Genomic DNA, 23551 nt, shown 5'->3' on the forward strand with positions numbered 1-23551 from the left:
AGAGGTAAACGAAGGGCAGACACGGAGGAAGGGAGAGGCAAAAACTGAGACGGTGAAAGTGTTTTTTTTGTTTTTGTTTGTGGCTAGGATGACCGTCTGCATTGGGTAAGGTCAGGAGACTCTTTTTCCCTTATCTCAAAATGGCCCGGCGGGCTCGCTCGTAACGTGTTTATTTAATAATTCTTATTAATAGGGAATGGCTGCGCCCAGCGATGAGGGGGAGGGAGTTCAAAGCACACGCACCAGTCGTTTCGTCGCTCTGTCTCTGTCGCACTGCACAGCGGTGATGAGGCGTCCCCCAGGGGTGCGAGAGAGACAGAGCAACTCGGCAGGTCAGTTTACAAGAGAAATAAGTGATGAGGATGGCTTTGAGGAGGTGCCAAGCGAGTCGAGAGAGAGAGAGAGAGAGAGAGCACCCCGCCACACGGGTGTCCTTGTTAAGAAGGCTCGACTCCCCTTTCAAACCGTGAAATCTGAACATCTCTGGAATACAGTCCGCTCTGGCCCCAACTTTCTTAAGCTCCAATTTCATCGAGCCCAAATTGGCCCGGACAAACGCGAGCCGCTTAACTCGACTTTTCCAGATGATAGTTTAATGATCCCTCTCCCTTTCCCCTGGACAAGAGGCACCACATGCATTTCTAGGAAGACACTAATAAGCGGCGCAGTCAAATCGGAATACATTACGGTGGCGCATCCCGGGGGGTTTAAAAAAGGCATCCACTGTTTGCCGTGCGCTCAAAGAAGAGGGAGCCGCTGCGTTCTGTGGTTGCCCACTCCACTGCCCCCCCCCCCTTCATTTCACTGTTGACTTTGAATTAAGGGAGCAAAATGAAAGCTCAACAGCGGTTCTCACCCCTCAACCTTTTGCTCCCAAGGTTTGCTAATGCACTGGCCAGGGTCTCTTGATAAAGATGTAACAGAAACGAATTCTTCAACAGGCCAGCGTGGCTGGGCTTTCCAAGGGGCTGCCCAGTAGGGCATGCCCCCGCCCCTTTCCAAAGTGCCCTTGTTTTGCTCCGGCGAAATCGAGTTTTACACCAAAGCAGCCCCGCCTAAATTGCCGACTATTTTTACTCCAAGATATGAATGGCGTCCCGAGAAAAGCGCAACCTTCCCTCAGCGCGATGCTCCAAATAGCCTCTCTCTCTCTCGCACCCACCGGCCGTTCCCAAAGGTTCGAGAGAGAGACCGACGGAGAGCGGCTCGGAATCAGCCTGCAGCCGGCCCGGCCCAAACTTTCACAGCAACACACGTGAAGTTTGAGACAAGATGAAGGCAAATTAATTAATACACTCCATTTCGCAGCAGCGAGAGCTGGCCTCATTTATAATTAAGAAAGGGCCCGAGGCGGCCGCAAGAACGAAAAACAACAAAATCTCAACCCCCTTCCCCCTTTTTTTGTCGGGCTGTCGGTGAGACTCAACGTGATTTGGAAATCGGGAGACAGACTACGAAACGAAACGGTAAGCAGGTCGACCACATTCGGAGTAATGACCTGTCGCGCGTCTTGTCATCGCGTCGACCAAGGAAACGACCGCCCTCGTCTTTTTCATCGACTGACTCTCAATTTTTCATCGCTCACTTTACTGTCAAGACCATGCTGACAAACTTCTGCACACGATTCAAGGGGGGAAATGCACAAAGAAAGTTGTCAAGGGTTTCGATTTTCGTCATTGAGAATCAAAGACCAAGAAAAAATGGATAGCTGGAAGCTAAAACCACAGGTGTAAATGGGATCAGGATTTTCTGATCATTTACCCATTTTTCTGATAAAATTTGGGATTTTCTGATCATTGGCGTACTATCAGAAAAATTGGCATCAGAATTGCAAGAATTTCTGATAACTGTGAAATGATCAGAGAAAAAGTCTGATCGCTAATTATTGATCAGGGAAAATTTCTGATCCAAAAAGTGATCAGACAGTGATCAGAATAGAGTCATCAGAAAACGTAGACATTCTGATAACATGCAAAACTATCAGAAAATCGTGATGTCTCAAAAATCTAGATGCCTGTAAAACAGAAAGTTTTCGGAATTTTGGTTTCAAATTTGGTGAGCGGTATGTTCGCGACATTTGGCTAGGACATTTTCAAGGTCATGAAATTTAGACCATATCTTCTGGCATTTTGAGAGCTGATGGCGAGCTAGCGTGAAACGGATTGCAGAATTGGATCGGACTCATTTTCGACCCCCTAGAGCCGTTTGCCTCATCTCCGTACCTTTCATGACCGTGAAAATATCCTGAGTCAGATATCGTTACATTTCTGATAATACAATTTCTGATTCTACTCCAGTGGTGATCAGACCCGAGGTGATCAGAGCCACGCTGATCAGAAACGTGATCAGGAATCAGGAAAAAAAACATCAGAAAAGGTGTTCGAAAAAGCATCAGGTTTTTTCCTGATCTTCAATTTTCTGATCCAGAAAGTGATCAGCGCTAGGTGATCAGAAAATCCTGATCCCATTTACACCTGTGACGAGGACCGTAACGGTTTCTAGTATTTCACTGAGAGTGAAATGGTCTTGACCAATACCATATTTTAGGCGAGATATATACTTATTTCCCAAAATTGGATGAGGTTTATCTTATCGCTCAAATTTGGGTGATGAGGGTTGCCTTACCCACGTTCAGGCAAATTTGAATGTGTACATCCTGCTACCTATTAAGATAACTATAAATATCATATTAAGAAAACCTTTATCACCCAGATTTGATCCTCGGTCAGAGAATACCTCAGCCAAAATTTCAGTCCTGGTTCCATATTGTATTTTTCAGTGTCGTGAATTTCCACTGTTCCCCCGCAACGGCACGTCACCACCCGCGATGAAACTTGGATTGCGAGGCTAATATTGGCTGATAAGGGTTTGAACTTCAACAGGAAAGCCGGCGCGAAGACGGGAAGTAGGGAACGGAACGGGAACCGCAGTCCGTTCGCAGTGTTTGTCATTAAGTTTCCACGCTCCATAATGGAAACACCGGGCACAACCGAAGCGTACGCCTTTCTTCGAGGGAAATGGTCGCTGTCCTTGGCTTCTCCGCCCCTCTTTCGCCCTAAATAAAATCATAGGGAACCTTGACTTCAAGCGTAATGTCTTCAAGCGTAAAGTCTTTAAGTATTAAGTCTTCACAAAAAGTCTTCAAGAGTGAAAAGTCTTGAAGTGTGTAAAGTCTTCAAGTGCGTGAAGTCTTGAAGTGTGTAAAGTCTTCAGGCGTGTAAAGTCCTCAAGTGTGTAAAGTCGTCAAGCGTAAATTCTTCAAGTGGGTAAAGCCGTCAAATGTGTAAAGTCTTCAAGCTTAAAGTCCTCAAGGGTATGCTTGAATTTCCCAGTTGAAGTTTTACCAGTGCATGAACAAATACGCGCTTCGAACGTCTTGGAACGGGCGTCGCGTCGCGCTGTGTCTGCTTTCCTGAGCCCTCCAGCCTCCACCTTCAGGTCTGGACCTGGGTCGACCTGGCTGGCACTTTGCTTTTACACCTCTGCAAATGCTGTCATTGTCAGCTACGAATGAGCGCGTGGGGATCTAGGCACAGAGAGAGAGAGAGAGAGAGAGAGAGAGAGAGAGAGAGAGAGAGAGAGAGAGAGAGAGAGAGAGAGAGAGAGAGAGAGAGCAAGCGTGATGGGGATCGCTGCGAAGCACTCCCAGGGCGGCCCCGCGCGCTAAACACGCCATACTGGACGAACCACTCGCGCAAACTTGCAGCAACAACAAAAACGGATGCAAGCAGATCCGCGCAGATAAAAATAAAAATAAAAACAACAACAGGAAAAGGGTTTCCGAGCGTGAGGGGGCGGAAAATGCAACAGGAATACGCGCGGTGGAGGACGAAACTGTATCGGAGAAGCGCGGCGCGGGTTACATGTAGCCGTGCGCCAGAGATGTTGGCCCATTGTTTGACTACGTGCAACTGTGCGTGCGTCAGTGTGAGTGTGCGTCAATGTGTGTGTGTGTGTGTTTAGAAACGTGAAAAGGAGGGCGAGGGCGACGCGCCACGCACATCTAAATTGTGGTCAGATGGGCACATTTCCAATTACTGTGCAGCTGAGCCCTTCAGAAAAGCGACGATATGGATCCCCGCCGGAAGAGGAAAACGAAGAGAGGGAGAGGGAGCGAGAGAGAGAGAGAGAGAGAGAGAGAGAGAGAGAGAGAGAGAGAGGGAGAGAGAGAGAGAGAGAGAGAGAGGGGAGAGAGAGGGAGAGAGAGGGAGGGAGAGAAAAGAGGAAAACAGGGTCAGACGGGCGGGCGCTAAGCAGCTTTGCCTCCCCAGAGTGTGGATATCGGTTGGACCGTGACCACCAACACACAAGGGAAGGGGTGCTGTGTGTGTGTGTCTTATCGCTCTCATCCTAATTTGGATTACCCACTTCAAGCGGCGTGGTACGGCAAGCAGACCTGTTTGGTCTACAGGTGCCAGCCGTGGTTGCTGTACACGTGTGGTACACGAGACTAGCTGCGTTCTCTCTCTCTTACACACACACACACACACACACACACACACACACACACACACACACACGGGCAGCGGTTCTCTTGTTGTGCGCTTCACGTGCGTACCGGCGTCCACAGACACACCTTCCTCCCCCACCCCTGACAAACTGAGGGCCAGGTCAACTCGGGGGTAACTCGGGGGTAACTCGGGGGTAACTCGGGGGTAACTCGGGGGTACTCAAGGGAAGTCGGGGGGAAGTCGGGGGGAACTGGGGGGGAAGTCGGGGGGAACTCAGGGGCAAGTGGGGGGGAACTCGGGGGGAACTCGGGGGGAACTGGGGGGGAACTCGGGGGCAAGTCGGGGGGAACTCAGGGGTAACTCGGGGGCAAGTCGGGGGGAACTTGATCGACTCGCCCAAACACTAGAAATACGCTCCAAACTAGCACCGTTGCCTTTGTCTCGTTGCCCGATTCTAAAAGTCCCCCTACTTGCCCCTCTAGCTCAGCGGTTCCCAACCTTGGGGTCGCGCCCCCAAATGGGGTCGCGAAAAAATTTTGAGGGGTCGCGGCGAGGTGGCTGGGGTCGCCTGGGGTCGCGGTGGTTTCCGGCTGGCCCCACGCCGAGCACTGGCTGTTTAAAATGCCGCAAATTTGATCAAAACGGTCACAAATGTGTGTAAAAGATCGTGTTTTGGGCCGACTTTAAGCATCCACTGCGTCTGATCCGAGGCGGTAAATCGCCCTCCCTCAACGGGCAATTGGTCTTTAGACCTTCCTTTAGCATGCCTTTGTTACGGAGTGCGATTATTTGCCTTAGTTTGGGAGCAGTTTTGCCACAAAGTTGATCAAAACACGATTTTTCAGACATTTGTGACCGTTTTGATCAACTTTGCGGCGAAACTGCTCCCAAAATAAGGCAGATAATCGCACTCCGTAACAAAGGCATGCTAAAGAAAGGTCTAAAGACCAATTGCCCGTTGACGGAGGACGATTTACCCCCTCGGATCAGACGCAGTGGTGCTTAAATCGGCCCAAAACACGATTTTTCACAGACATTTGTGACTGTTTAGACCAACTTTGCGGCAGTACTGCTTCCAAACTGAGGCAGATAATTTCACTCCGTAACAAAGGCATGCAAAAGGAAGGTCCAAAGACCAATTGCCCGTTGAGGGAGGGCGATTTACCGCCTCGGATCAGAAGCAGTGGATGCTTAAAGTCGACCCAAAAAACGATCTTTTACACACATTTGTGACCGTTTTGATCAACTTTTCGGCATTTAAGCAGCCAGTGCTCGGCGTGTGGGCCAGCCGGGAAACCACCGCGACCCCAGGCGACCCAGCCACCTCGCCGCGACCCCTCAAAATTTTTTTGCGACCCCTTTGGGGTCGCGACCCCCAAAGGGTTTGGGGAAACCCCTGAGCTAGATGGGCAAATAGGGGCACTTTTTGAATCGGGGCAACGAGACAAAGGCAACGGTGCTAGTTTGGAGCGTATTTCTAGTGTTTGGGCGAGTCGATCAAGTTCCCCCCCACTTCCCCCGAGTTTCCCTGAGTTCCCCCCCGATTGCCCCCGAGTTCCCCCGAGTTCCCCCCCAGTTCCCCCCCACTTTCCCCTGAGTTCCCCCCGACTTCCCCCCGAGTTCCCCCCCACTTCCCCCCGAGTTCCCCCCGACTTCCCCCCCCACTTCCCCTTGAGTTACCCCCGAGTTACCCCCCAGTTACCCGAGTTACCCCGAGTTACCCCCGAGTTGACCTGGCCCTCAGTTTGTCAGGGGCCCCCACACCGTCACACGGACACAGCGGCGCACAGTGGTCCAGAAAACCTGCGGTGGCGGTCGCAATCCCGGACGCGTTTTGAGCTCCAGAGTCACTAAATGTGACTCAAATCGAACGTGTGACCTCACCAATGGATTGCTCTCCGGAAGAGGAATCCATCGGCGGGGTCCAGTTTAGTCCAGTTCGAGTCCAGTTTAGCGACGCTGGAGCTCAAACAAGCGTCGGGAGTTTTGACCGCCTCCACCGGTCTTCTGGCCCACTGTGCACCCTAGCGGCGGCATACAGCGGCACATGTTGCTTGAACCGAGCGGCCGCCCCCAGTTTTTGCGCCGTCTTTTTCCAATATGTGTCCGCTAGCGCGGCTAGCGCGGCCAGCGGGGCGGCTGGCCGGCGGAGCACCAAGTTTGGCCCCCGACGACACCAGGCGTCATTGCCAAGCCCAGCCAATCGACGCGCTGCTGGCCGCCCGGCCCGCCATGCCCGCCGGACCAACAACTTTGCGGTCAAACACTATTCGGAACGTGGGCCGCACAACTGTCTGCTCCTCTGTGTGTGTGTATGTGTTGTGTGTGTGTGTGTGTGTGTGTGTGCGCTTGCATGAGCGCACGTGTGTGTGTGTGTGTCCCTGTGTCTGTGTGTGCGTGCGCGTGGGGCATCTGCCGCGCAGACAGTATGGCAACACCGAAGTTGACTTCTCACCCCCCCCCCCCCCCCCCCCTGGATATTTGCTGCGCTTCGAACCGCCCCTGCTGCCCCCCTCACACACACACACACACATACACACATACACACACAGGCGGAGCATGGCGACGCCAAACGACGACGTTAAATTGTGGGCGCAAGGAGGAAGACTAGCTTCTGGTCCAGGAGGAGCGACCCGAGCAGCTGGAAAAAGACGGGGTGCATGTCGGGGCGGGGCGGGGCGTGTTACCCGTCCCATTCAAGGCCTCCGCCGTCCTCGTCCTCGTCGTCCTGCCTGCAGCCCGCCCCAGCCCGCCCCAGCCTGGCCTGGCTGTGAAGGGTAATTTAGCCCCTGCACCACTAGCTCGAGCTCGCTCGCTGCACCAACAGGCAGGGCAGGGCGCGGCAAGGCAGGGCGCGGCAGGCAGGGCGCGGGGCGGGCGCGGCAAGGCAGGGCGCGGCAAGGCAGGGCGCAAGGCAGGGCGCGGCAAGGCAGGGCGCGGCAGGCAGGCGCGCAAGGCAGGGCGCGGCAGGCGGGCCGCAAGGCAGGGGCGGCAAGGCAGGGCGCGGCAAGGCACGCGTGCAACAGGGCGCGGAGCGCACAAGGCAGCGCGGCAAGGCAGGGCGCAGGCGAAGGCAGGCGCGCCAGGCAGGGCTGACGGCAAGGCAGGCGCTGAAGCGGACCAAGCAGAGCCAAGCAGGGCGGACAAGGACGGCAGGACGCGGCACGCCCAGCTGGTGTGGGAAAAGGCCGACGCCATGTTTTTGACAGGTGCTGATCAGGAGCTGAACAGCCGCTAAGACGACGGGCTAAACGGCAAGCCTGAAAATGTGCAAACAAAAGAACTCCTAGTCATGCAAGGAACGACGCCATTTGAAGTTTTAGCTAAGGCTGACGAAAAAACCAGATTAAAAATTTTAGAAATTGTAAAAAAAAAACATTTTTTGTTTCTGTGGGTGTCGGTCTTAAAGACACCAGGGCTTAAAGAGAAGTTGAAAATGTTTGGAAACTTTTAAAAGAAACATCCTATTTTTTCGTTTTCTTGTCGGGTTTTAGTCTTAAAAGGCTGACGAAAAATTACGGAAATTTAGAAACTTGCAAGGAAAAAAAAACACTTTGGGGTTTCTGTAGGGGTTTTGGTCTCAAATCAGACGCCATGCCTAAAGAAATTTTTCTTTATAAATAGAAATGAGAAAAAAAACACGTTTTTTTATCGTTTTCTTGTCGGGATTTGGTCTTAAATTAGACGCCACGCCTAAGAAAAATTGAAAAAAATTTAAGAACTTTAGAAAACCGCTTTCATTTTTCCTTTTCTTGTCGGGTTTCGGTCTCAAATTAGACGCCAGGGCTAGAGCTCGGGCTAAACCGCGGCTGGGCGCGGCTCGGCACGGCTCGGCACAGAGGAGCCGTCGGGTCACTCTGTTGCTCGCGGTAATTCCCGCCGCTGTAAAACTTGTCGCGACAACTTTCCGAGGGGCGGGCCTGGCCGCCGGCCTGCTGCAGCTCGTCGCCCTGCCTCTCTCGCACCGCTGCGGCCCGGGCCGTGGGTGCGAGAGAGACGGACAGGCACTTTATAGGGGGGCTGTCGGCGGGCGCGGCGTCACGTCGGGGACGCCCATCACCATCAACATGAAGGCTTGCGATGGCCAAAAACGAAACAAGGGGGACAACCTTAAAAAAAACGCGGGTGGTGCGAATATCGGAATGGACTGGGCGTGTTTTCGTGCGTTGTTAATGTTGTTACGCGTCGATACGTTGTCGACGCGTCGCCTCCACTGTCGGGGGATGTCTCCATTACGATAACAGACGTCGCAGCAGCGGCAGCAACAACAACATAAAACAGAAAAAAACAACAGCAGGGCCGACATCGGAGCGGAGCGGAGCTGGGATGCAAAGAGCAAAATCAACCTGATGACCCTGAACTTTCAGAGGAGCAGGGTTAAACAGGCAGTCAACCTGAATTTTTAATGAAAGACTCAAAGTCTTTGCACAAGAAAAAAAATTAGTTAAAATTAGAGATTTTTTAATTTTTTCAATAGAATCCAAAGGAAGATTCGCTTAAAATATGAACAGTGGAAAGAAACAGGATGTCCAATTCGAGGTAAGAAAGAATGATTGTTCTTTTCTTTTCCCTCCACACTGTATTTTTATGGCAGGTGTGTACTTTTTGAGTGTCGAAATCTGGCGTCCCTGGGGGCCGCACCTCCACGAGCTCGCCGGGTGCTTGACGGCTCCACGAGTAGTCGTACCCACGGGTACGCGCGGTCGGCCGTCGGGGATGGACCCCGATGAACCAAGCCATAAAGCACTCTGCACCCGGCTGGACCAGCCCGGCGCGGCCCGCAGGTACCTGGGGTACCTGGCCACCTGCCGGGGACATCCACCGCGGGCACAGTGGGCCAGAAGACCGGTGGAGGCGGCCAAAACGCTAGACGCGTTTTGAGCTCCAGAGTCGATAAATGGGACTCGAACTGAACGTGTGACCCCACCAATGGATTCCTCATTCGGAGAGCAATCCGTTGGCGGATTCTTCATCCTTCTACGTTTTGACCATCTTTGCGGGGTCACTGCCAGCGGGCCCTTCTTGCCGTGGAGGCCGCGTCCAGCCTCACTGCCGTCTTGGCTGCCTCGGCTTGCCTTGGCTGGCCTCGCCGAGCCCTGGGCCTAAAGGGTAAAAGGACAGCCAGCCAACGCCGCGCAGCCAAACGTCTTTAAAAATGGAGCATGTCCGTTGCTCGTCTCGGGCCGTCTCGTGGTCCGGCCAAGCCAACCGCGCCACGCCGCGCCACGCCGCGCCGCGCCAGGCCAGACAATCGATACCTATTGGAAGCCTTCACCGGTGGGACTGCGGCCATGTGATGCCACACGCACGCACACTACACACACACACCTACTCTCTCTGTCTCTCTCTCTCTCTCTCTCTCTTCTCTCTCTCTCTCTCTCTCTCTCTCTCTCTCTCTCTCTCTCACACACACACACACACACACACACACACACACACAATCCACCCCCAAGCTCACCCCAGTCGTCCAGTGTCGGCCAGGACGGAAAGTCGCGTTGGTTCCAAAATCGTCCCTCGTTTGGGCGGAGATCTTAGCGGCCCGGAGGATGGATTTTTTTTCCGGTGGTGCGGCGATGCTGCTGTGACTGCAGCAGCGGCCAGACCCGTGAAACATCCCTCGCAAGGTTTACTAGTGTACTACAGCCGGCCGCGGCCTCGGCCGCGCGCCCTCCGCAGGTAAAACATGTCACGCGTAGGCCAAGATGCAGGGCTTACCAGTGGCGCGACCAGGGGGTGGGGGTGGAGCAGGGGGAAAGATCTGACCCAAATAATTCAAGCCGTCCCTCTGCTGCTGCTATTACTAGCAGAGCTAGGCTCCACCCTTAAGCAGCCCCCCTCCCCTTCCCCCCTTGCCGCCTGCACCCATTTTCCTCGGAAGACCAGGTCTGTTTTTCGTCACCGGGTGACGGCGCCGGGGCTGAAGCACTACTCTGCCGTGACGCGACGTGGAATGAGTTGGGGGAGAGAGAGAGAGGGGGGGGGGGCACCGCTGCGCCCAACCCGTTCCCCCCGGAACCCATTCTTACCTCGATGGCCCGCCCGGCCCGGCCCCAGCCCAGCCAGGCCCCAGCCCGGCCCGGCCCGACCGTTCCCACTCGGCCTAATCTAGCGCCCAAATTAAGTTGCGAGGCATAAATATTGCAGGGCAACACACGGAGGAGGGGTTGGAAGTTGGGCTCAATATGTACCCACCGGGACCGCGCCGCCGGGGGCCCGGTGGGTACGAGGAGCCCCGCCGGTACTCTGTTAACCGGACTACATTGTTTACAGCAAGTGCCGAATACAAGCCATGCAAACAGCATACAGCAAGTGCACTAAGTGCAGTGTGCATGTCCAAGCAGACGCGTTTTGAGCTCCAGATTCACTTAAAAGGACTAGAACGGAACGTGTGACCCCACCAATGGGTTGCTCTCCGAACGAGGAATCCATTGGTAGGGTCACACGTTTGGTTCGAGTCCCAATTAGCGACTCTGCAACTCAAAACGTGTCTGGAAGTTTGGCCACCTGCGCCGGTTTTCTGGCCCACTGTGCGCGTTTTTCACTGCATGAAAGGGCATGTTTGAGGCACTTACTGTCGGTGGACAGGGTAGTCCTGCCCCTGCATGCGTCGGCAAACTGACAGGCCTGCCTTCTCCCGGGCGGCCGGTCGGGCCGCGCGTCCGGCGAGCAGACAGAGCACTCTGCGTGCGCCAGCAGACTGAGAGTCGTCCTCGTCGCTCTGTCTCTCTCGCACTCACGGGGCGGCCCCTGTAGGTGCGAGAGAGACAGAGCGACGACTCTCAGCCGGCTGCCTCGGCTGACCTAAATGCGGAGTCGCCGATCGGAGGCAAAGGACTCGGCCGGACGGAGCAGTGCCGACGTGTCATCCAAAGAGTCCGATATAGCGTGCACGCAAACGACAGGCCATCGACGGGCACACGCCAGGAGTCTGGATTTAGTTCCGCAGTAAACGTTTCCCGGTAACGCACTGCTGTTTTGATCAAAGAATATTTTTCTGGACACAAAAAAGAGGTTCGGATCCAAATGTTAAAAAATACAATAAAAACAACAAATATAATTTTTCTTTTTGTTGATGCTAGGCTTGGTGTTAGCACGAACCACGTGGAGAAAAAAATTCAGCCTCCGTTACGCCCAACTAGGGCGTGATCCATTTGATGGTGAAAGCACAGTGTACCACGCGTGGCTGCAGCGAGGCTAGCGAGGCCAGCGAGGCCCCGTCGAGAGGCTAGGCTTTGGCGCTGCGCTGGGCTGCACTGCACTGCAGTGCGGGCCGCGGCAGGTATATTAAGGCACAATTGATGATGTCGGTAGTAATGGGGGGTGAATCGGAGGCGGACGGGGTTAGCGAGGCTAGCCGAGGCCGGCCGGCCTGGGGCGAGGCTAGCCCGGGGCGTGGCCAACGTCATTAATCACAATAACCGGCTTCGACACGCAGCCAATACAAGGCGCAAGACACCGAAAGGCAGACGGACAGACAGGCAGGCAGACAGACAGCACAGCGTGGGCCAGGGGACCGGTGGAGGCGGTCAAAATCCCGGACGCGTTTTGAACTCCGGAGGGATTAGGACTCAGGAGCTCAAAACGCGTCTGGACTTTTGGCCGCCGGCGCCGGTCTTCTGGCCCACTGCAGACAGATAGGCAGACAGACAGACAGACGGACGGACAGACAGACTTCAGAGACACCAAAGCACCGGCAGTAATTCCCTTTCCAAAATGTTGATTCCATCTTCGGGATTGTTCTCGTTGGCGCACACTGTGTAGGCCGAGACAGGGCGGCCCCTGCCGGGGGAGCGAGAGAGAAAGGCGCAGCACGAGCGGCAAAAACAAGGGGCGCATCAGTCAGGCGGCCGGGCCATCGGGGCCAGGGGGCCAGCGGGGCCGGCCTCGGGGACCAATTACATCGGCCTAATTTAGTGGCCTCGAGGCGCCTTGCGAATCATATCGCAGGGATAATCGGCCGGCCATTACGGATTGGGATGCAGGCGTGTCTCTGTTGTCTCTCTCGCACTCGCGGGCAAAGCCCAAGGCCTGCCCGGAGGCCCGCGCGGGGTGCGAGAGAGACAGAGCGACACTGTTGGGCAATGCAGCGAGCACGCAGCCGGGGCACGACGCACTTGCGTTGGCACGTACTTCCATCCCCATTCCACTCCTCTCTCTCTCTCTCTCTCTCTCTCTCTCTCTCTCTCTCTCTCTCTCTCTCTCTCTCTCTCTCTCTCTCTCTCTGGGGTGCGACCGGGATTTCACGATCCGCAGGGCAAGTCGATGACGAATGCTCGGACGAATGCACCAACAGACAGTCAGACGGAAATCCATCGTCCAGTTTAGTCAAATGCACCTCAGGATTGACCCTGCCCTTTTCAATTGTTTTATCTACTGACTTTCTTGCAATCCGCCTGTTCCCTGGGCCTCACTTTAATTCCACCTTTTCCGTCGGTCCTGAGGCGGAAAACCGGCAAAGTCCACCAATACAGAGAGAGAAGAATGATAATAATGCGGATTGGCTCCACGGTGCTCGGCATATCCCCCTCGGATCAAACTGCGACTCATCATGATTGAGAGTGCTCCGCAGCTCCGCCGCTCCGCCGTCAAGGTCGTCTCCAAGAAGGAGACCCTCCACCACACAGCCATAGTGCGGCCCCCGAGAAACCCCCAGGCGGGTCGCCCTCCAAGCCCGCATAGCTTGTGGCTCAGTTTCGAGACGTCGAATCGGTTCGATTCATCGAAGCGAAGATCGTCGGTGAAAAGGGTTGATCAGTAGAGTATCCTCTTCCAAACTATCGACTCTGGCTCAGTTTCGATACAATAAATCGGTTCGATTCATCGCAGCCAAAATCTTTGCTGAAAATTTTCAGGGCTGGTTAATACGGTTAGGTTAAACTGTGACTCAATTTCGATACATCAAACCGGTTCGATTCATCGAAGCGAGAATGGTCGTTCAAAAGAGTTGATTGTTAGAGTATCCCCTTTGAAAGTTTCGACTCTGGCCCACTTCTGATACATCGAATCAATTCGATTCATTGAGGCGAAAACCGTGGGTGAAAAGGGTTGGTCATTAGGGTATCCTCCTCAGACTTTTCGACTCTGGCTCACCTTCGATACATCGAACTGGTTCGATTCATCGAAGAGAGGATCGTCGGTGAAAAGAGTTGATCATGGGGTATCCCCTTTCGACTCATAGTCCCGAGCGACAAAGGAAAAAGAAGAGAGCGTTAGACTCCCACCCCTACTCCCCGCACGCATCTATCCATCTACCCATCCGTCTCCTTTACTCCTGCTGTGCACGCTGTGCACTTATGAAGCAAGTGAGACAGATTGCAGTGGGAGTGGGATGGAAGGGTGCGATCCCTCTCCGGGACGGCGGGGCGACGCGGGGCGACGCGACCACGGCGAGAAGAAATTATTTAAGAGGGAAGAAGACCTCGCTGCGTTGCAAGTTGAGTAAACTCCTAACTACTATCACCCACCTTTAATTAAGGCTAGAGCGAAGGGGGCAAGTTTCTTATCCAGTGTTGCCCTCCCCGCCTGTCTCCAAAGTCAGGTCCTGCAGACTGATTCCGAGAGTCGTCGCTCTGTCTCTCTCGCGCTCACCGGGCGACCCGTATAGGTACGAGAGCGACAGAGCGGCGGAAAAGACTCTCGGAATCAGTCAGCTGCGCGCCATAACCCCACAGCTTAGCGCGGAGACCCTCGGCTCGGCGCTGCAGCACGTCAAGTGACGTCATCTGACGTCATCGCCTTTGCGGTGTAGGTGCAGCAGCCACCTGCCGAGCAGCCGCCGTCGGTGTTTGCCAGACGGTTCACGCGGCTGGGTGCGAACGCCACGCTGAGGCGCCTGACCCCCCACCCCTTCCCCTCCCCCCACCCAATGCGGACGCTTCCCACGGACAAGGATTTCGTGGAACTGATTGGAGATGGCTGGCTGGCTTGGCTGGCACAGTCAGGAAAGGACGTTCAAAAATAACGAGATGAAAAAAACAAAAACAAAAAAATGAAAAAAAAATTAACACGAACCACAATAAAAAGCCGGAACGCCGCCTCGCGGCGCGTGTCGAGAGAAGATCAAGAGTCGCGTGTGTGTGCAGACGCACACAATCACACACACACACACACACACACACACACACACACACACACCAACACCCACACACACACACGTACGGGAGACGCGACACAACACGGAATCTGGCTAGGAGTCAATATTGGACCTTCGCTGCCTACCAAGTGCACACACATACATGCACACACACACACACACACACATGCATGCATGCAAGTATTCGTGGAGCGGTCCTAACGTTATAAACCGTACCAATCTCGTCCTCAACGGGTTCCAGAAAAAAATGGGAAAACTTTTAGTATTTTTTTAAAATTATTTTTTGTCGGCTGCTGTTAAATTAAGAGCCCAAGAGGTGGTTTCCCCTTTCTTTAAGAAGTACAAGTGGAAACTTTGTCGGTTGCAGGAGCTCCTCCGGGTATACCTCCCGTGCAGCTGCTTGTTTACAGAAAACAACCCTAACGAACTTTACCGCGCCCGCTTGTTTCCATGAGCAGGACCATGACGTGTGTGTGTGTGTGTGTGTGTGTGAGCGTGCGTGTGTTATTTAAAACAGAGGCTGTACAAGCCTACCTGCCCCGGCCTGCTGCACTGAACCGACGCGAGGGAAGACTGCGGTCATACCTGCAAACAGACAGAGCGACAATGGTTAGTAAGGGTAGGTCGCACTGCTACACTATCAAAAACGGACTCAAGGTGGAAACATAGCTTCAATACCCACAAAAAATCCCACAAAAAAAGCATTTTTTTTTGGCCGTTGCCACCTTAGCGAAGACAGGCAGGCAGTTTAAAATTAACGAGGACAGTGTACTAGCGCCCCGGGCGCCCCGCCACACAGGACCACAGGTCAACCCTTTCAATGTGTCTCGCCAAAGTGTCGCTGCCCCCTAAAAGCCCCGGAAAGGAAAATCAGTGCAAAGTGCACACAAACCGGGTTAGGACACCGCCGCCTTGCCTCGACCGTTATTTTTACGGCGGGGTCGTTGGGGGCACCGCGCCGGGGCACCGCCGGGGCACGCCGCGACGCGTCGGACTCCCGCTTGTCCCTGGAGGGGTCGCCCGAACGTGCACCGGACGGCCGGCGGAGGGGAGGAGGGAGGGGAGAGGGGAGAAGAGGGGAAGGGGAAGGGGAGGGAATCAAGGACTGCTATTGGTTCTGACAGCCCTCTAATGCCCTTGTCACTGATAGCAAGCGCCATACTAGGCCAGCAAGGGGCAGCGTGATCGCCGGAGCATTTCGGTTCACGCGGCGCGCCTTCGAAAAAGGGCGACCAGAAAAAAACAACAGCATCAACAACAACAGCAAACAGTCGAACAAGAACAGTATTAACAACAACAAAAACAAAACAAAAAACTGAGAAGACAGAGTATGGCGTATAAGCTTATAGGGGGGGGGGGGCCTTAATTACGTAACATGCTGTACACGACAGACTGCAGGGAAGTCCTTGTGTGTGTGTGTGTGTGTGATAGAAATAAAGGGTGTGAGTGTTATTACGATGAAAGAGGGAGGGGGTTGCCCTGAGGCGCGCGCCGGGATTCTTGAATTGTGGCGGTTCTCTCTCTCTCTCTCTCTCTCTCTCTCTCTCTCTCTCTCTCTCTCTCTCTCTCTCTCTCCCCTCCTGGAGGGGCTGAGATTGTGAGGCCGGGGTGAGCGCGAGGTGGTGTGGGGGTGCGAGGAGGGAGGAGGGGGCTGGGATATCAAGTGCTGACCACAAAGAGGACACACACAAGAAGTTGACCACGCAGGCCGTACGCCAGCCTGCCAGCCAATAGGGAAAGGGGGAGGAGGCAACCTTCCGGGAGAGAGAGAGAAGAAGTGGGTCAGGTAGGCAAAGGAGCGCGCCTCAGCAGGATAAGGGTAGGGAGAGAGAAAGAGAGGGGACCGGTGCAGCAGCCTCAAGGTGAGTAACAGAGAAAGAGAGACCCGGTGCAGCAGCCTCAAGGAGAGTGAGCGAGACGACGAGAGACCTGGTGCAGCAACCCTAGAGAGAGAGAGAGAGAGAGACCCGGTGCAGCAGCCCATCAGGCATTCTGCGTGTGACGCGAGAAAATACCTAATCGCCCAATTATCGAGTGTTCATTAACATAGTGAAGGGTGGCAGACGTGTGGCCAAGACGTGGAGGTGGGGGAGGGAATTATGGGAGAAATGGGCTGGGAAAATCGTGAGGAACGGGGAAAACGGGAAAGGCGTCATCGGAAAAACATCGACGACCCTGCAGCCAGGGGCCTGCAGCCTGCACAGTGGGCCAGAAGACCGGTGGAGGCGGTCAAAGTCCCAGAAGAGTTTTTGAGCTGCAGAGTCGCTAAATGGGACTCGAACCGAACGTGTGACCCGACCAATGGATTGCTCTCCGGACAAGAAATCGATTTGAGGGGTCATACGTTCTGTTCGAGTCCTGTTTAGCGACTCTGGAGCTCAAAACGCGTCCGGGCTTTTGACCGCCTCCGCCCACCGCGCCCCGTCGCGAGGCTAGGCCGAGGGAAAGGACGCTGCACACGACGTTCACGGAGGCGGGATTCGATGCCGCGCCGACATTGATTTATGCCGAACCTAATTAAACAGAGAAACTCTTCATCTTCTTCTTTCCGCCGCTTTCGCGAAGCCTAACCCTGCAACGCTCTAAAAAAAAAGATACAACAAACGGAAACTCCTAAAAAAATAAACGTCGCAGCTCATTTCGCGAATCCCATACCACAGTCACCCGGTTCGATTCCGCCTGCCCGAAAAAACAAAAGAATGTGATGGCCTGTCTCAGTCTCGGTCCGTCCCGGCCGCTTCATAAAGGCAATTATTGCCCCCTCGTGTGGGGCAACTCTCTCTCTCTCTCTCTCTCTCTCTCTCTCTCTCTCTCTCTCTCTCTCCGTCGTCCCGACAAAAGTAATAAAAACAGCTCATATTTGCGGAATGGCACAATTCCGCGCGGCTGACCCCCGGCGGGGTCCAGCAGACCGATTCCGAGAGTCGTCTTCGTCGCTCTGTCCCCCTCGCACTCGTGGGGCGTCCCGTATGGGTGCGAGAGAGACAGAGAGACGAAAAAGGACTCTCGGAATCAGTCTTGGGGGGCTTCCTCAAGGGAAAGCAGGAGGTGACCCCGGCAGGGGCCTGGCAGGCCTGTAAGACTGGTTCCGAGGGTCGTCTTCGTCGCACTCTGGGCCTTTCGTGTGGGTGCGAGAGAGACAGAGCGACGAAGACGACTCTCGGAATCAGTCTGCTGCCCGTTGCGCTCAAAGCGCAAAAGGATGAGAAATTCGTAGGGCCACTCGAGTGCGGCTCGGTGCTTGCCGCGTGCAGCGTATCCTTTTGGACCTCCCGCAGACTGATTCCGAGAGTCAGTTCCCCCCCTCAGTCTCTCTCGCACCTTACACTGGACGCCGCACGAGTGCGAGAGAGACAGAGCGACGACTCTCGGAATCAGCCCGCTGGCCCTTCCCCGGTCGAGCCCTACGCCGAGTTAGCGGTGTGGCAGCGCACGTTAAAGGGATAGATTGCCTGGCCGGGGCTACCTACAGTGTAACGGCGACCCTTTTTTTGACAACGCCGTTTACCCGCTGGAATGAACACAACACGCTCGTCCGCGCCCGGCTCGCCACGGCCCGGCTCGGCGACAAACAGCTCCGAAATGGGGTCGTTCTGCCAAACAGATTTGGCAGTGTGGCGGTGAGCGATGCGCCCTGCCTCTCAGCCGCTTTACGGGTCGGGGTGCTAATTGCGGCATTGCCAGCGGACTGAATCCGAGAGTCGTTTTCGTCGCGCTGTCTCCCTCGCACTCATGGGGTGCCCCGTATGGGTGCGAGAGAGACAGAGCGACGAAAAAGACTCTCGGAATCAGTCCGCAGGGCGCTGGACTGGACCGGCGGAGAGAGGAGGAGCGATGGCGCCAATTTTCGAAAAAAATTTGGGGAACCCCCCCCTGGCCCCCCCCCCCCCCTCTCTCTCTCTCTCTCCCCCTTTTTTGGGGGGAGGTGGGTCTCTCTGTCTCTCTCTGTTTCTCTCCTCCCACTCCCCTTTGTGGGTATGCAGGAGTGCTAAACACACACACACACACACACACACACTCACACACAGAGGCATTTGTAATCCAGCAACAGCAGGCGGCACGAGCACAGCAGCGGCGGCGAAGTGGGCGAGTGTGAATGATCGGGCGCAGTGCGAGTGGAAAAGAATGAAAAATGTCATTAATGAATGCGGCAATGAATCGCAATGAATGGCGCCGAGCCGCGGATGAACGCACAACGCAGCGGGGTGGAGAAGTGAGAAGACAGGGAATCAGGGAAATAATGAATCGCAGGGACGGGCTGGATAGGCTTCATTCATCGAAGGTTGAAGTAAGTGGGGAAATGAATGTACTGATTGAATTTGAACAGATGCATGCGTGAATGACACGACAGTGAAGCAACGTCGCACAGTGGACCAGAAGACCGATGGAGGCGGCCAAACCTCGAGACGCGTTTTGAGCTCCAGAGTCGCTAAATGGGACTCGAATCGACCGTGTGACCCCACCATTGGACGGCTCTTCGAACGAGGAATCCATTGGTGGGGGGGTCACACGTTCGGTTCGAGTCCCATTTAGCGACTCTGCTCAAAACCCGTCTAGAGTTTCGGCCGCCTCCACCGGCCTTCTGACCCACACTGCCTCGGCCCCCACTCCAACCTAAAGACTCGACCCGGGGCACGACATGAAACGACCTTCAAAATTCAAAACCCGAAGTCGGTGAGGCGTCGCCCGGCTTCTGGAGCGGCGCCCCGCCCCGCCCCGCCCCGCCCCGCCCCGCCCCGCCCCGCCCCGCCCCGCCCCGCCGCGGCGGCGCGGCGCGGCACGGCCAGAGCACGGCCGAGGCGGGAAGTGGGTGTCACAACAAAAAGCGACTTCTTGATTTGACAGATAAATAAGCCGAGTCTGCAAAGTGGAATTAGTCCCCGCCCCCGCCACTTTGGAAAGTTGGTTCCGTGTTGATCCGACAGGTGGCGGCACGGTCGTCCCCGGAAACCAGTGGCAAACTGGCGAGCCGTCCGGACTCCGTCTGTCTCCCTCGCACCTACACGAGCGCGACTGAGGCAGAGCGACGACTCTCGGAATCGGGCTGCAGCATGTGTGCTGCCTTATTCACTCGCAGTGGCGTGGCTCGCCCCGCCAGCCCGCGCCAGCCTGCGCCAGCCTCGCTGACGGACCGGTGCGAACGGTGCGGACCGGGTCCACGGTGCAGCATGCTCTTTTGCTCATTCCGCATGCACGTCGGCCGGGGCTCAAGTATTTATCCGGGTCGCAGTCAAAGTTACCCCGCCAGAAAAGCAAGGGGCGGAGGTCCAGGGCCGGAAGAAAGCGGCGTACAGTGGGCCAGAAGACCGGTGGAGGCGGCCAAAATCCCAGACGCGTTTCGAGCGCCAGAGTCGCTGAACAGGACTCGAACCGAGCGTGTGACCCCACCAATGGATTGCTCTCCGCACGAGGAATCCATTGGTGGGGTCAAACGTTCGGTTGGACTCCCGTTTAGCGACTCTGGAGCTCAAAACGCGTCTGGAGTTTTCGGCCGCCTCCGCCGGTCTTCTGGCCCACTGCGAAGTGGCCCGCCCCGCCTCGCCTCACCACCGGAATACCAAGTGCAGCCACACGACAGCCTCCAATTACCACCACAATTAATGGCGACGCGGCTCCGGGATTTGCATCGCCAAGCGTTCTTGCGTGATCTCGCCCCGAGGAATGCCAATCACTTCCGGGAAGGAAAGCTCGAGAAAAAAAAATGCGGAGACGCGGACGACGATGATGATTTGCAAATGGCTTATGCCCGCTCCTTGCCGCTCCGCGCTCCGCGATAGTGGGGTAGAGCCCGATGTGTACCGAGGAGCGGGTAAATAAGCTCACCGCCCTCCATTCTTCCCAGCCAGCGTTTTTTTTCCTTCGGTGAGGCTGGGCCGCGGAAAATACCCCAGCCCGATCCACAGCCCCTCGGAAGACGGAGCGGAACAAGAAGAAGAGGAAGGGGGAGAGCAAGAAGAAGAAGAAATAAAGTATCGAGCAGAGAAAATAAGACGGCCAAACTGGAGTATGAATGCAAACATCGGGAACGGAGCGCTGCCGCGGCGGTACACGCTAAGATTCGATATCGTGACTTAAACGGGAGAGGCGCTGAGCCTCGCGACACGCGCTGCGGCCTGGAGAGACAAATAGAGCGAGAGAGAGAGAGAGAGAGAGAGAGAGAGAGAGAGAGAGAGAGGAGAGAGAGGAGGAGAGAGAGAGAGAGAGAGAGAGAGAGAGAGAGAGAGAGAGAGAGAGAGAGAGAGAGAGAGAGAGAGAGAGAGAGAGAGAGAGAGAGAGAGAGAGAGAGAGAGGACGAATGGCGCGTCGGGGCGTGATAATTCGCTCGTTACCGAGAATACTCTATCCTTCCGCCTCGCGGACAAAAGGAGCGCGCCTCTCCGCGGCCCTTTGTCAATCCCTGCCGCAGGGCCGGACCGGTACTCGCCCGAAAAAAAAACAATTTTTTTTATTTCGTTTGTTGTTTTTTAGCCGAATTACGCGCCGAGTGTAAAGGACAAGGACAAGCGCGTCTCTGTGTCGGTCTGTCTCGCTCTTCCTGGAATGGAAGGAGACATCATCGGGAATAAAACTCACGCACCTGACTCCTATTTTTTCCACAACTTCCACCGGCCCCCCTGTCAGCCCCATCGCTGGCGGCTCTCTGAATCGCACCGCGACGGCAGACGACGCGACGACGGCAAGACAAGTCTCCCCGTTCCGTCCACCGCATATCTTTTCGCGATTAATAATGATAATCATAATAACAGAAATGTTTGGAGCCGTCTGCGGCGCGAGCGACGGGGCGACAGATGCCGGCCCACATGCATATGCATGAGCCCGTCCAAGTCGGCCGCCGCAAAGCAGATCGTCGTCGCTCTGTCTCTCTCGCACGCATTCGGACGCCCCGCGAGTGCGAGAGAGACAGAGCGAGACTCTCGGAATCAGTCTGAAGATTCAAGCGGAGGGTCCGGACCGACGGGGCGACGTCCGTCGAATGACGAAACACTGTTTTGCCGAGTTTGGTATTAACTTGATAACCGAATTTGCGGCGCGAACCGGGCGAACCAGACCACCGGGCGGACCGGGCGGACCGGGCCCAGTGTGACAACGCGCAGCCACGCGCATCCACATGCGTGCGGGATAACCGCGTTAAACCCTCACGCCACTTCAGTGATGTGGCCGCATTTCCTACGCAGCCCCGTCAAAAATGAATTCTGGGTGTTTCTAGTGTCCGTGGTTGGCAAGCCATTCCGCCACCACTGATTGAAACGAATTTTGTAGTAGTGTGCAAAGCGGCATTTTCCAATCTAGAATCAAATCGAATCTGCACATAATTTTTTTTTAAATTTTTAAATTGTACGTATGGCATTATATTTTGTGAATTTATTTGAATCAGATCGCAACTTATTAAGTTTGACTTATTTGTGCCCAAAATAAACAAAACGGGCCCCTTGTTTTAGTTGTTTCGGACTAATTAAAGGACTCCAACTTGCAGTTTTATAAAATTTGGAGTCGCTTTTTAACCGAGTTGAGCCACCCCCACACCTTTAGGTTCGATTGGATTCGGTCTCATTCACACCTCTTTTTGTGATTTTTCTTGGCTGGGTTGGCAGCACTGCGCTGCGCTCAGACATGCAGTGCACATGCCACGTGGTGCCTCGGCGGCGACCTCGCAGATAACTACACAACAGGATGACGTCCTTGATGACGGCCTTGTCAACGTTCGCGGGGAGAGACGTGTTGGCGGAAATAGGCCGGCCCGATGCTGGCCGACAAGGCCGCCACACTGCGAAAGGCGTAAAACAGTGGGCCAGAAGACCGGCGGAGGCGATCAAAATCCCGGACGCGTTTTGAGCTCCAGAGTCGCCAACCAGGACTCGAACCGAGCGTGTGACCCCACCAATGGATTCCTCGTTCAAAGAGCAATCCGTTGGTGGGGTCACACGTTCGGTTCGAGTCCCATTCAGCGATCGGGATTTCAACCGCCTTCTGGCCCACTGTGCTTAACCGGCAGTTCCCATAGTGGTGAAAAGTTTTGGGCAGCCCAATCGTCGACAGTCTGAAACCCCGACAGCGGAAATCGGCGCGAGTCCCCCCCACCGCCCCGGTTGGCAGGCCTGATTTGGCGGGCCGCACCGACGGAATGGCTGGAGACAGGTGTACCAACACCTGCGGCACCGTGGGAATCACAATCCTCTCCCTCCCCCCCTCCCTCCCCCCCCCTCCCCCTCCCTCCCTCCCTTTCCCCCTCCCCCTTCTCTCTCTCCCCTCTCCCTCTCTCTCTCCCTCTCTCTGAGAAAGAGTAGGCTGCTCGCCAGACGTCTAGTGGTGTTATAAAGCTATTTCGAAGAAGCTTTCGCAGTGGCGTCGTTCCTGGCTCGGTTCGCCAGCAGCCAGCAGTGCGCGTTCGCCTCACAGTGGGCCAGAAGACCGGTGGAGGCGCCCAACCTCTAGACGCATTTTGAGCTCCACAGTCTGAAGCTCCTCACTCTGGAGCACAAAACGCGTCTCGAATTTCGGCCGCCTCCACCGGTCTTCTGTCCCAGTGTGAATCACTCACCGGGAGTCGAACCCATGCGCGGGCCACCCGACGCCCAGCGCCCAGCCCGCTACCAACTGCGCCACCGCGCCAGCCGACTGCGCTCGTAATTAGTCCACCAAGTTTTAAGCGAGGAACGACACAAAAATTGAAACCATCGCGCTGCCGCCGCGCCGCTCGGCGCACAAGGCCTCAAACGCGGTGGCGCGCCACTGGCGGCAGAAGACGGGGAAGTCAGCGACAAACTGCGCCTTCCGAGAACGCCGACTCTCCGCCGAGTGTGCCGCTCAAACTGTCTCCAAGAGTCGTCTTCGTCGCGCTGTCTCTCTCGCGCTCTCCCGCAGAGGTGCAGGAGAGACAGAGCGACGAAAACGACTCTCGGAATCAGCCTGCTCCCCCCCCCCCCCCGGGCCCCGCAGTCCGCAGACAAGGCGGCGGTGGGACACCACCGCACCGCGCCGAGCCACGCCGAGCCATCCGTAGCGTCAA

The 23551-nt window shown here is 55.4% G+C and overlaps 1 protein-coding gene across 1 annotated transcript in view; it reads right to left on the reverse strand.

The window, feature by feature from the left end:
• Window positions 1–23124, reverse strand: part of LOC117639052 (hemicentin-2-like) — a 52479-nt gene extending 29355 nt beyond the window's left edge. Inside the window, exons 1-2 of the mRNA XM_034374409.1 lie at window positions 23084–23124; window positions 15079–15129 (exon numbers count right to left, since the gene is read on the reverse strand). Coding sequence (XP_034230300.1) covers window positions 15079–15129; window positions 23084–23099 — 67 coding nt within the window. The 5' untranslated portion in view covers window positions 23100–23124. The remainder of the gene's footprint in view (window positions 1–15078; window positions 15130–23083) is intronic.
• Window positions 23125–23551: the final 427 nt, after the last annotated feature.

This window comes from Thrips palmi, unplaced genomic scaffold (assembly GCF_012932325.1).
Source record: "Thrips palmi isolate BJ-2018 unplaced genomic scaffold, TpBJ-2018v1 HiC_scaffold_10, whole genome shotgun sequence".
Taxonomy (NCBI): domain Eukaryota; kingdom Metazoa; phylum Arthropoda; class Insecta; order Thysanoptera; family Thripidae; genus Thrips; species Thrips palmi.